This window comes from Triturus cristatus, chromosome 1_2 (assembly GCF_964204655.1).
Source record: "Triturus cristatus chromosome 1_2, aTriCri1.1, whole genome shotgun sequence".
Classification (NCBI taxonomy): Eukaryota; Metazoa; Chordata; class Amphibia; order Caudata; family Salamandridae; genus Triturus; species Triturus cristatus.
In genome coordinates this window covers 372,666,918-372,680,550 of record NC_140580.1, presented here as the reverse complement: position 1 = coordinate 372,680,550, position 13,633 = coordinate 372,666,918, and the positions used below count along the sequence as shown (strand labels likewise).

Sequence of the window (13,633 nt, the reverse complement as noted above, 5' to 3'; positions counted from 1 at the left end):
GGACAGCAAAGTCATATATTTGTATACAGTACAAAGTTAATGCCCATAAAGTACTCTTTGAAGGGTATTCTACCCCTGTTAGATTAAAAGTAATGTTGAGTATTTCAAATTATGCAGGCGCAGGGCCATAGCGCGAGGGACTCATACTTTCAGAGGTTGTCGCCCTGCACATACAGTCTGGAAATAAGTGCTATCATACATCCGAGCAATCATTTAGTTACCGCTCAGTGTATTGGTTCTGTTCTCAGGAGACCCAGGAGAGAGTAAGGAATACCTGTTTATGACCCCAATGGGAAAGCTATTGACTCATGTTCTCTTGGTGGCTAGGATTACTATTGCACATGCCTAGAAGGCTCATATCCCCACCATTAACCCAATTGTGGACAACTGACTGGACCACAGTTAAAAGCTATGGCTAATAACGCTTATCAGCAACAGATTGAATACATTTGCAAGGACCCGTTTGCCATTTAAAACATTTGCTAAAAGAGCTTAGACAGGAGTTTGTGATGGGCTACCTGTGCCCACTGTCCTGAGGACATAAATAAGGGGCTTTCGTCTTAATGGAGCAGATTAAATTAGAATGCCTAAAAGACTAATGACTAAAAGACCCAGACACCAATTTATGTACCTAAACCACAGAAGAAAAGTTTGTAATCTGTTGTTCCGTGTGAAGCAGGGATTCACCCAACCCATATTTTTTCTAACATCTTTTATGTTTTCAAATGTCTACAATTAGTCTTCAATATGCCCTCTGATACCTAACATGAAGTTATGTTATGACTAGTCCCCTAGTTATTATTTTTTTAATAATAATACACACGTTTTCCTGGCCTGTTTTGGGCAAAGTTGAACTTTCTCAAATATTTATGGCTAAAGTTAGAATAGTAAATTAGCCTTCCTGGTGTTCACAAAATCATTTGCTCTCCTAGTGCCCAACTGAAGGCAAGAAACTCAGATGTGCTGGAGGGAAAAATGAGGTCATGCATATTGGATCAGACTTTGAATCAGTCCTTTTTAAAATGTATCTTTGGGGAGAGGGAGCAGAGAATCTCTGGATGCCTAACAATCTTGGTTATCCTGCACAGATTAAAATGTGGAATGGCTTCTGGGTTACAGTCAGATGAGATGACATCCTTCTTAACTCTGGTCCAGACCGAACTTCGTATGGCTACAGCCTATGGCTTTGTTAATTCAGCCAGCAAGTTGGATCAGTACTGAAACTCGAGTGTTCCTTGATTGATGGATAGATAGACTGCCACTCATAGACGGTCGGACACTTATCTGACCTACAGTTGCACTGGTGTTTTAAAAGATTTTCAATAGCTATTGCTCTTCTGTATAATGGCTCTTTTGAATTCCATTACTGTCCTTGTTATTACATATCACTAAAACTGCTCATATGTAGTAGGGTGTGTCCAGAAGAAGTATCTGGAGTACCTACCACATGAGTCCCTACCCGTTTTAATTCATTCCTAATGATTCTCTTGGTTTGCAGGGTCTGTTAAGAAGTGTGGTTTGTTGAAGATCACCCATGAGAGGTACAAGACCAATAAAAAGGTTGTAGATGCTGTGGTGTCTCATTTCCTGCAGTCTTTTGAAACTGCCATAGAGCACAACAAGGAGGTTGAGTCACTGCTTGGAAGGGCACAGGTGAGTTTTCGGTGTGTCTCTTGCAGTCTTTGTATTAAGAGTGATCTATGAAGCATCTGGGTAATACTTGGATGTGGAAACTTTGTTTACTCGCCTTTCTTATGCTGCTTATCCTCTTTTCATGCAATTCCCGCTTTTAGAGACTTAAGGAATTTTTTAACATTTTCAATTTTGCATCTCCAAGTGTAATAAATGTTACAATTGGCACATGTTCATAGCTGAGGAACTGATAGTTGGTCGATGTTTAAAGCAAACTGTGCATTTATGAAGCAAAGTTGCTGTCTGTCTCTAGACAGCAATGCTATGAACCAGCAGCATTGTCCTGAAACGGTGTTTGATCACCTAGCAATCTTGGCGACCAGCTTCTTGTTGTCTTTTGTGTATGTGGTCTTTATTCTCATGTATTTCTTTTGTAATATAGAAAAGAAAATATTTTTTAACTTTTTTCTTCTTCATTGAATACTATAGGAAAACCTGAACCCACTAGTCGTGTTAAACATCTTCCGAAGAATTCCAGCTGAAGATATCCCGCTACTGCTTATGAACCCAGAAGCTGGGAAACCGTCAGACCTGATTCTCACACGTATCTTGGTGCCACCACTGTGCATCCGGCCCTCTGTTGTGAGTGACCTTAAGTCAGGTACAAATGAAGATGACTTGACAATGAAGCTCACTGAGATCATCTTCCTCAATGATGTCATCAAGAAGGTCAGTGTTGGTCCCACCAGACCCTTACTTTGCTTTTATAGATCATCGATATTTGGCCCTGAACGTTTGTAGCTAGTCTATGGCCTTAATCAGTCATTGTCTATGCATTCTCTTCAGACGGGAATACATGTTCCTTTGAGGTAATTGGACAGTCGCTTGATGCAAATTCTCTGTGGCTAGCCAGCTTTAAGAAAATTATGCTTCTTTTTGCATGATCACCCCCAAGTTTTTGAACTGATGCTGCTGATTGTTCGACTCTGAAAGTGCACAGAGTCCTGCCAAACAGGCATTCGTTCCAGTGCTCTGAACTGTTTAAAGGTATATGTCTAATTGGCTCACTCACAATTGACATCAGATAACTTACTTATAAGTTCCTAGAATATGGTCCCAGGGGTACCCAGATCCTAGAAGTTAAAGTGTCCCTGGTGGCCTGCAGCACTTATTGTGCCACCACAAGTGTGGCAAAGTATGGCTCGAGCCCACCATTGCTTGCTGGCAGAGCAATTTTAAACCGCTAACATGACTTAGCCATTTAAATTAATGGACGAGCACAAACCTTGCTTTTTAATGTTCATACACCACCCCTTAGGCAGGGCCACTATGCCTACAGGTAGGGTGCGTTATATTCAAAAATTGAACATGTGCTTTCTAAATTTTCATATCTTAATAGTAAAAACCATGCATTGTCGTTTTTACTGGGAGAAAGGCTGGTGACCCCACTGGCGAGTACAGTTAGACGGTGAAAAGCTGTAGGAAGCTTCCTATTTATGTAGTGCACTTAAGGGGGTACACTATGCAAATAGTCCAGACAGCCCTTATTAGTTTACATGGGCTTTCATTAAAGATCCCAAATGCTCCCTTTGTGGTAGTGTGGTGGGGCAGTTGAGGCTTATCAAAGGGGAGTGTTAGGCATTTGTTGCACACACAGAGTTAATAAATGGTGCGCACTCTAAGAAAATCCAAGACCGTTTTAGAAAAGTAGCAAAGATTTTCATAATAATTTAGACACCAAGATCTTATGGATCAGTTTTAGACCAAAGAAGTGGAAGGGTCACATGCGCAAACTCATTTGGATTTACCCTCTCTGTAAAAAGAAGACTGTTCTCAAGGCGGTGCTCAAAAGGATAAAGGGCTGCCACTTAATGCCCATATAGCCGGCCTGGATAACCAGTCCTGAATATAATTAAACACAGCTTCTTTGAGCACCAACACGTATAGAAATACAAATTGTCCAAATGTTCCTTTGATCTCAATCAGGTTTATTTCTTCATAAATTCTTCTGGTTGATAAATCCTCAACATCAGATATAGTTGATATAACCAACACGTGTTTCGTCAGATCACGATGCCATCACATCACTGACTTCATCAGGGCTTTCTAAATCAACTTTCAAGATTAATTTCCCATTTTTCAAAGCTTCACCATGATTTCTTGTGTGTTTCATCCAATTTATGATTAAAGCATGTATCAATTTGCCTCGTATGGCGGAGAGGAGCACTCTCCGCCATAGGAGGCAAATTGATACATGCTTTAATCATAAATTGGATGAAACACACAAGGAATCATGTGGAAGCTTTCAAAAATGAGAAATGAATCTTCAAAGTTGATTTAGAAAGCCCTGATGAAGTCAGTGATGTGATGGCATCGTGATCTGACAAAACGCGTGTTGGCTATATCAACTATATCTGATGTTGAGGATTTATCAAGCAGAAGAATTTATGAAGAAATAAACCTGATTGGGATCAAAAGAACATTTGGACAAGTTGTGTTAGTGCTCAAGGAAGCTGTGTTTTATCTTATGGATCAGGTTAGTACTTTTCGAGAGAGTGATTTTTAGAAACACAGAAAATACTGCTGTCAGATTTTTAGGCATGAGCCTCGAACCCGGAAATTTTATCCTATGGGAGAAACAAACACTGCATAGATGTACTTGCAATCGAGATACAGGGTTGTTCTTCTGGACTGAAGCTAAGTAGGGGCCAAGGTCCTTAGAACTACCAGCAGTTTTGGTTTACCTGCCCTGGTGTGTCCAGATGCAGAGATGCTGGTCACAAGGGTAGCCTCGAACACTACTGCTGAAGTCAATGCGGAAACCTGTAACAAGAAAAAGGCTGTAGGTGAAGACTGGGGAACCAGTTCGGCAGAACCCCAAGGGTGACTTGGCTCTGGAGGCTCTCTGGAGCAAGGGTGCACCGTCAGTAGGATCGGATTCTGGCTGCGGGGCTCGGGTGCAGAACTGTTTTGTCTGGCGGGTCACTTGTGTTGGAGGATCTCCTTTTTAGGTCAATCTGAAGATGGGGACAATACAGGAAAACCAGGCCACTCTCGATGAGGGCCTCTCAGATGCTGACGTCCCGCGCCGGTAGGTCTGTCTTAGGTGTGTTGGTGTCCAGGCTGGACACTGAAGAAGCTTTGGTGGCTGCAAGGGCTCCATTAATCCGTCTATTGGTGCTGGAGGGCTCCTGGAGGTTCTAGCATTTCGAAACTAGCTGGAGAGATGGGGATTACCTATGGGAGCTTTAGGAACCTTCTCCTGGGCCACTGCTGAGTCGGTGGACCTGGTGGTTAGCAGATCGTTAAATCCGACTTTGAGGTCGGTGCCTGCAGGCTGCAAGGAAGTGACTGCTCCACTTCAAGGTAGATGCTGGCTTGTTGGCGAAGTGCTGGCAGCCCTGCAAGTCTGTGTGAGGATGCACAGCTGCAGGACGAGTCGGGTCTTTGGAATTGTCAGGACAGGAGCAGGCAGGCAGGGTTTGGACCAAAGTCCATAGCTAGTCCACAGTTCTCGCATCTTCAACTCTTCTTTTGTCCTCCTTCTTCTTTCAGGCAGACGAATTTGAGTTCCTGGTGTCAGGGGGGGCACCTAAATACTAAATTTAGTACTGTTAACAGTACCGATTTATTAAGACAAGGTGTTTTATACCAAACATAGGTTTCAGTGAAGCCATCATGTAGCTGGGGTACTCGTAATGACCAGTGCCCAGAACATGTACTTAAGATGGCTTCCCTGTTCACTTGTACGATCTAGTAATTGAACTAGATAGCACATGGGCGTAGCTGCTCATGCAGGTATGCCCTCACAGATAATATAATTCAACCTGCCTTAGGGCTACAAGGCCTGCTGTAGGGGTGACTTACTGATATTACGTGCCGTGACTTTGACATGGCGCTCAGTGAGTGTGCCATGTTGTGTTTTCAATGGCAATCTACATGGAATTTCTGTGGAGGTCCCTTAGGGACCCTCCTTTGTACCCATGCCCTAGGTCCAGTGGTACCATTTACTAGGAACTTACAAGGATATTAAAGTGTGTTCCAATTGTAACCTAATTAGACAATTTTACCTTGTTTTAAGGAAAGAGCACTGGCATTGGCGACCTGGTCATCAGGAACCCAGTGCACCTTCAGTCAAAAATGCATCAGTACCAGGAAAAAGGGGGGATGACTGTCAAAAAGAGGCACGTTCCTACACAATCCAGCAGTGCTATTTTCTTAATGGAACTACTAAATATGGTACTTCATGGTATCAAAAGAATTGTTGCATTAAACCAGACTTGTGCTCAAATTGAATTTAATGTAAATTTGACACAAATGGCAACTTTAGAAAGCTGCCCAAAGTTTCCATTGAATCTCACTCAAAAGCTGCTGTCCTTGAGATAAACTTCTGTCTTCCTGAGGAGAGATGTAAACGACTCTCCGGAAGGAGCACAAAGGGCCTTCCGAGGAAGGAGGTGTGACCCTCCTCCTCGCAGGGTGGTCTAGAGAGGATGTGAGCCCAAAAGGCTACCTTTTAAGTGGAAGCCCCTTTTGAAGTGAAAATTGTAGTCCCACACGAGAAGGTCTGCTCTTTTGTTTTAGGAGACAGACTGGCATCCCCAACAGAGAGGAAGAAGCTGTTGCCAAACTGTTTTTTCCATGGACATGTAGCCCTCAGGGAAACCCATCTCTGGGTTGGGCTGGGAAGCTTCTCACACCAAGAGAAAGGATATGCCATGTTGGGAGTGGGCATACTGGTGCATTCTGGGCTAGCAAGATGCCACAATTAGCAGGAAGTCGTAACTAGGTGGAAGGAGACCAAGTAGCCCATTGGCTGGTAGTTGCCACATCCCAGAGGGCAAGAGACGGACATAACAGTGGCACACCTGGCATCCAGACCTCCGCTCATGTCTGGACTGGACAGAGGAGTGAAGAAATAGTTCCCTGCTGTACACTGGAACCAGCAAAGAGAGGTTGCTTTCTTTTGCACCTTGGGGTATCAAAGAACGATAGTGTCTCTGGTATCCTGAAAAGTCGCCTCTGAGCCCCTGACAGAGAAAGGAACTCTAAGAGTCAGTTGGCTGCCTCCCTGTTACAGCTACAGGACCATAAAAGCTGAGAAGCCTGCTCCTCCGAGAACCATACACCAAGAAGTCTGATTGCACCGAGTCTGCTGAAGAGTTTTCCCACTGTAGTTTGAATGCCCACAATGGAAGTTAAGCATGTTAAAGGGAACTACTGGTTTTGCCATAACTACCCGACACCGCTTTGCATCCTTGAGCATCTTCAGCATCCCGCATCAGGACCAGACCATTGATTTGTATGGTGGTTCAATCTAGACCCTGGGACTAGACTTGAGACCACTTTTTTGGGAAGATAACAATTCAGCTGGAACTTATTGGCCCCTCTGACTGGCTCCCTGTCAAAGTGGATACCCACAAGAGTACCCTTATAGCTGTTTTCAGTTACTTGTTGTAGGAAGCTGGGTTTCTGTTGTAGTAACTCTCCCCCCTCCCCCCCCCCCCCCCCCCCCCCCCACACACACACTTTTTGCCAGACTACTGATGCACTTTGACTTGATTTGCCCTGGGTCCTTGCCAATCAGGTTCCCAGGGCCTGTGTTCTGTCCCGAAACTGAACCTTGTACCCCCAATTAGAACTTCTCTGACCACATGTCAGTCCTTTGTAAAATGTGCCACGGAAGGCCTCCAAGGTCTGCAGCACTTATTGTGGCACCCATGGAGGCCCTGTACCTTTACGCACACACACACACACGCACTGCCATTGAAGGCTGCGTGTTTAGATACAGAACAAAGTGAAGAGTCGACATGGCACACATCCCTGTGTGCCATGCCTACAACCCACTGCCCTGGCAGAGGTCAGCCACCCCTCTAGCTGGGTGCACTGTACCAGTGGTGAGGATACATGTGCATGAGCCCTGTACCCCTACAGTGTCTAGACCAATTCTTAGACATTAGAAGTGAAGTAATGCCATTAAGAGTATATGGTGCTGGGAGTTTGTCATTACGAACTCTACAGCACTATAATGGCTTTACTGAAAACTGGGAAGTTTGGTATCTAACTTCACAGTACATTAAACCCACACTGATGCCAGTGTGGGATTTAATGCACTCAAGGGGCATCTTAGAGATGCCCCCTGAGAAACCGACCAGCATCTGGTGGGTTCCCTGACTGGTACACACCAGCCTGTCACCACAAGACATGTTTCTTGACGCCTGGGGTGGGAGCCTTCGCTTCCTGAGCCCAGAAACAAAATCTTTCCTGGGTGGAGTGGGTCACACCTCCCCCAGGCCAGGAAGAGCCATCTGTGGCAGGGGAGCTTCAAAGGCCTTGCTCCCTTTATAACGCGACCCCCTGCCATCAGGAGCAGGCCCCCTTCCTGTCTCAACTCCTTTTCAGCAGGAAGACAGGCAGGAAAAATTAGCACAGCCCAGAAGGTGTGCCCACCTCTGCCAACACAACCTCTAAGGTGGGGAAGGCAAGGTGAAGCGCCAAAAGTCGCCTTGTCCTGCAGCCAGCGACCTCCAGAAACCCTGGGAGGACTGACTGCCTTCAACAAAGACCGGATCTCCTGTGAACAGCAGCTCTGTTCAAAAGAAACTCCCAAGACAGAATCTGAACCTTCTGTAGACAAAGAAACCCGATGCCTGGAACCACCACTGCACCTGACTCCTACGGCCCGAATCCGGGTGGCCCACCGGTCCCAGCGAGGTCCTTCTGAGCTCCAGAGTCAGATTCCACCATGGGTTGAACTCTCCAGGACTCCCCGACGTCGTCTTCAGACTCTGCAAGGAGACCCTCTAACCGGGAGTGGCCTGGTAAGTTGAAATCCAACCTCAAAAGACACTGCTGCATCCAGCGCCCTGCACCCTGGAAAAGAGAACCAGAGGTGCACCTACATCCCGAGCCCTCCAACTTACCTGCCCAGCTGTTGGTACCTTCTGGAAGACTTCCTGGACTGAGTCTGCAGCTAAAAACCAAAAACGGCGATCCTCATTGAAAACAACTGGGCACTCGATGCCAAAACAGCACCCTGCACCCGGCCGCTCCTTTGCCGCTGTGGGTGCACTTTGTGTGCTAAATCGGATCCCCATGCCTGAGCCTAACACCAGGAGCTTTGCTCCCTCAACCTGAGGCCTGCTCGTGAGCAGCCACCAACCGGACGCCCCCTATCGCCCATTGGATAATACTGGTCCTCAGTACTCTTCACCAACCGCCATAGTGTCACTGAGGGTGCTTTGAGCATGCATCCTCGACCCTGGGGGAACCCTGGTTCTTACCCCAGAAACCCAACTCTCACAACCAAGTACTTACCTGTTATGTTCTGTTATGTTATGTTAAAATGGCTTTTATAGAGCGCACGGCTACTCAAAAAGAGTGTCCCGGCGCTTTTATTTAGGGTAGGCTGCAGTATACTAACAGAACACATTAAAAGAGAAAGTGTCACAGACAGAAAAAACAACGAGCAAAAAAGACCTACTGGGTGAACAACCAGGTTTTGAGGTCCTTTCTAAAAGCTAGTAAGCTGGTGGCTCCCCGAAGTGTAAGAGGCAGAGAGTTCCACAGCTGTGGCGCCAGTAGTCCAAAGGAGCGACCTCCCAAGCGCACTCTCTTCACTTGCGGGACGATCGCCAAAAACAGGGATTCTGATCTCAGAGAGCGAGCCGGTCGGTAGAAGGCAAGTCTCCTTTGGAGGTACTTTGCTCCCGTCGCATGGAGGGCCTTGTATGTCAGGGTCAAAGCCTTAAAGGCGATCCGCTTGCGGATTGGGAGCCAGTGCAGGGTCTGGAGCAAGCCCGCAGCACTAACGCGTCTATTCAATCCAAAAATCGCTCTCGCCGCAGCATTCTGCACAATTTGGAGCCGCTGTAGCAGGTACTCTGGCAGGCCCAGGTACAGAACGTTTGAATAATCTAGCCTAGAGCCTATCAGGGCCTGCACAGTCAGCTTCCTGTGCTCCTCCGATAAGAGGGGAAGAAACCTCCGTAACATCCTAAGGAGGCCGAAGCAAGTGCCCGACACCCCCAGGATCTGGGACTTCATAGTCAACCCCTTGTCCATCTTGACCCCCAAGTTCTTAGCCATTTGGGATGAACAAGTTGGGGGGAACATATTGGTAGGCCACCAAGCCTGCCAGTCTGGCTCCGTGGCACACCCAAAGAAAGTACCTCGGACTTATCGGAATTGCACTTGAGGCTGTTCAGTTGAAACCATTGAAACACAGCCCCAAGGCAATCCCGGATACTCTCCCCATCAAAGTCTCCTCCTCTCTTGCACGAGAAGAGGAGCTGGGTGTCGTCTGCATAAGATACGATCCGGGCCCCAAACGACTCCGCCAACGCCGCCAAAGGGGTCATAAAGATATTAAAGAGAGTCGGGCTCAAAATAGAGCCCTGAGGGACCCCGACTCCCAGAGGCGGCATCACGGCGGAATCTGGCGAGGCCCAGACCGTTTGCCGGCGGCCCGCTAGAAAGGAGGAAAACCAGCTGAACACCGTCCCCCGTAGTCCAATCTCATAGTCTTGTGAGAAGACCGTCATGGGGGACGGTGTCGAAAGCCGCCGACAAGTCCAGCATCACCAGCATGGCTTTGCCCCCAATATCCAGAACCCCTTTAATAGTTTCTGAGACCTCGAGGAGCGCAGTCTCCGTGCTGAGATTTGGGCAAAAACCCGACTGGGTGGCATGCAGAATCTCATTCGACTCTAGAAAATTGGACAGCACCGTCTGCACGTGCTTTTCAACAACTTTCGTGAGAGCCGGCAGCAGAGAGATAGGCCGGTAGTTGACTGGGGCCTTTGGATCCAGACCAGGCTTCTTGAGCAGCGGGATGACCATTGCCTGCTTCCAAGCCTGCGGAACCACTCCCTGGCTCAGCGAGGGATTCAGTAGCGGGTTGGCCAATGGATTAACCACCTCGGCCAATTTCGCCAGAATTTTAGCAGGGCATGGGTCCAGGGGCGAGCCCGATTTCAAGTTGCCCAAAAGTGCTAAAGAGGCGGGCGCAGATATAGGTGGAAATACGCCCAGCGTCAAGCCTGGCGAAGCCGGGGGCGATCGGTTGGCCTCAGAATTAATTCGCTCCACGGGTACAGCCGATGGAAAAGAATCCTGTATAAGTTGGACCTTGCTGGTAAAAAAACTAGCAAGATCAGAGGCCCAAGAGTCAGAGGGTCTCTCCTCAAAGATGTTAGTCCGTGGAGAAATAAATTCTCTAACTATAGAGAAAATCTCCTTACAGGAGTTGGAGGCAGCTTCTATCCTCCCTGCCAAGTAGGCTTTCTTACCCAGGCGAATGTCCCGGTGATACTCCTTAATCGCGCTCTTATAGGTCAACTTAGCATCCGAGTCATATTTTACCCGCCAGGCTCTTTCAGCTACCTTGCACTGCTGCCGCCTGGCCGACAGTGCTGCGGTGAACCAAGGGGCGGAAACTCGTTTAGGAGTAAGACGGGGGGCCAGTTCCGGGGCAAGATCGTTGAGCCTGTCAGAAAGCCATGCCTGCAAGGACTCCAAATCCTTCGTCAGGTCGCCAGAAAGGGGGCAGGGATGATCCAGGGCAGCCTGAGCCAGCATCTCAGGGGTCACTCGATGGTACGCCCTATGGGTGCGACCATGCTACTGTGGGGTGGCAACAGCCGATTTAACTGTGCCTTTGATCGAAAATTTAGCCAGCGAATGGTCTGACCATAGTACCGGGATAATCTCTAGGACCTCAAAAGGGGAAGTCGAGAAAACCTGGTCAAGAGTGTGCCCCTTGTCATGCGTCGGCCCCTGCAGATAGGGGAGCAATCCCAGCGGTGCCATAGCCTCTGAGATTTTAATAGCGGCCGCGTCGGATGGATTGAAATCTCCGGCCACGATGCAGTGTTCTGCTTTCAGGGCCAGTCCCAGTAAAACGGAGTCAAGATCTTCAAAGAACGTTCCGGGTGGGCCAGGCGGTCTATAGACCAATAATCCCTTGACTGATTGATGCGGAGCCAAAGCGATAGAAAAAGCGAGGGACTCCGAGCCACGAATATCCTCCACTGGCAAGATAGTACAAGCCGTGCCTTTCTTCACCACCAGTGCCACTCCACCGCCCCTTCCCTTCGCTCTGTCCTTCCTGAAGACGTTATAGTCAGGCGGAATTGCCATGGCGACGTCTGGACCTGTAAACCGATAACTTCATTTCCTCACATGGGATTTCATTAACGGCTTTTCTTTGAAAATTCTTCTGTGTAGAATTGGTTTGTATGAAACCTTGAAATACTGCAAATGTACAAACACTGAATTACTTACCTTTTGACTAGGTAATGTCCCAGTGTGATATCTAGGCATATCACACTGAGTAGCCAAAGTAATTTAAAAAGTAATCCAAGAAGTAACATGTACAGAAATCTACAAAGTAACTGAAAAGTAATTTTGATTATTGACTTACCTGTAAATCATATAATAATCAAACTGGAGGGAGAAGGAAGAGCTTCTGATCCACTCAGCTTCCTTGTCTCAGGTATCCAAAAATCAATAGGGGAGTGGATCACTAGTTCCAAATGAACTAGGGTGTGCAAAGGCAGTATAAGGTGCTGTTAAAAAACCCTCAATCACGTTATACAGAGATCAATGTTAGCGGTATATTTTCATTCTCCGCTTCATTATTTGTAACGTGACAGCATCATCATCGGGTTTACTGTAATGCTTCCTCCACCTGGAGAACGTACCACTGGTTGTATTGGTAGTGATCGTAGATAAAAAAGGGAGTGAATTCTAGTGAAGTGACAAGTTGTGAAAAAGATATATTTAAAAATCCCGCAGAGCCAGTAAAAATTTTTTAATTGCACTGGATGTAGGGAGACTTTATAGGTCTACAATGTGCACTCAAAGGGTGAATTAGGACCCTGTGCATTCTAAAAAAGTGTCCATAAAAAAGGTCGACATGTTTCAGCCCTTCTTATGCCCCGGAGGGTCAAACGGGCTTTCTTCAGGACCCAAGTAGTGAAAAAGTATTCACCGGGTCATCGAGGGCAGAGTCAGCACAGAACGACCGTTCGACGCCGAAGAGAGCGTGATCGACCGCCCTAACAACACCCGCTGTAGCCTACAATAACGGGATACAGGTTCAATTGAACAGCTACTCTTGGGATCAATTAACCCTTCTTTCCTCACCGTAAGACCCTGTGAATACTAGGGTCTTTTTCACTACTGTAACTTTTTGACCACATAAGGTATCCACACCAAATTTGCATCCTTTTCTTCCAACATCATGGGGATTCTGAAGGTACTCAGGGTTTGTGGATTCCCCTGGAGGGGTCACAGAAATGAGCCAAAATACAGCTAAATGTAGTTTTTTGGGGGGAAAATCGGAAAAACGGGCTGCAAATGAAAGCTTCTGAGTTTTTCCCTGCAAGTGTTATCAAAAAAGGGTTTGTGGGGCTGAAATCACCATTTTCCCAGCTTTTAGGGGATACCAGACTTTTGTCAGAAACCCAACATTTTTAACACAGTTTTGGCATTTTTCTGGGACATAGCCTATTTTTGCTATTTTTTGTGCTTTCGACCTCCTTCCAGTTAATGGTAGAAATGGGTACAAAAGCAATAATGGATCCTGGAAAGCTATACATTTTAGAGAAGTAGACAAAATTCTGAATTCAGCAAGGGATCATTTGTGTAGATCCATCAAGGTTTTTTTATAGAAACTAACAGTTAAATATAGGATAAATTGAAAATTTGTTGAATAAAAAAGACTTTTGTGTCAACGTTTTCACCTGTAACTTCTTCTAATGATGACAGCTCTTTGAAAGAAATATACCGTTACATCCGCTGGACATTACTGCTTGTGGGGATATATAGGACTTGTAGATTCACCAAGAACCCGACGAACCCAGATCCAAAAACTGAGCAGCAACTTGCAATGGTTTTTTATTATGTACCGGGTATATAGTAATTATTCTGTAAAAATGTGTACATGGAAAAATCGGTATGAAAGACACCTATGTATTTCTGAAATGGGAACAAAATA

At 46.4% G+C, this 13,633-nt stretch overlaps 1 protein-coding gene across 2 annotated transcripts in view; it reads left to right on the top strand.

Moving 5' to 3' along the window:
* Window positions 1-13,633, top strand: part of POLR3A (RNA polymerase III subunit A) — a 316,237-nt gene that overhangs the window by 101,447 nt on the left and 201,157 nt on the right. For both annotated transcript variants that reach the window (XM_085604841.1, XM_085604831.1), the window contains exons 5-6: window positions 1,499-1,653; window positions 2,122-2,361. In XM_085604841.1, coding sequence (XP_085460967.1) covers window positions 1,499-1,653; window positions 2,122-2,361 — 395 coding nt within the window. The remainder of the gene's footprint in view (window positions 1-1,498; window positions 1,654-2,121; window positions 2,362-13,633) is intronic.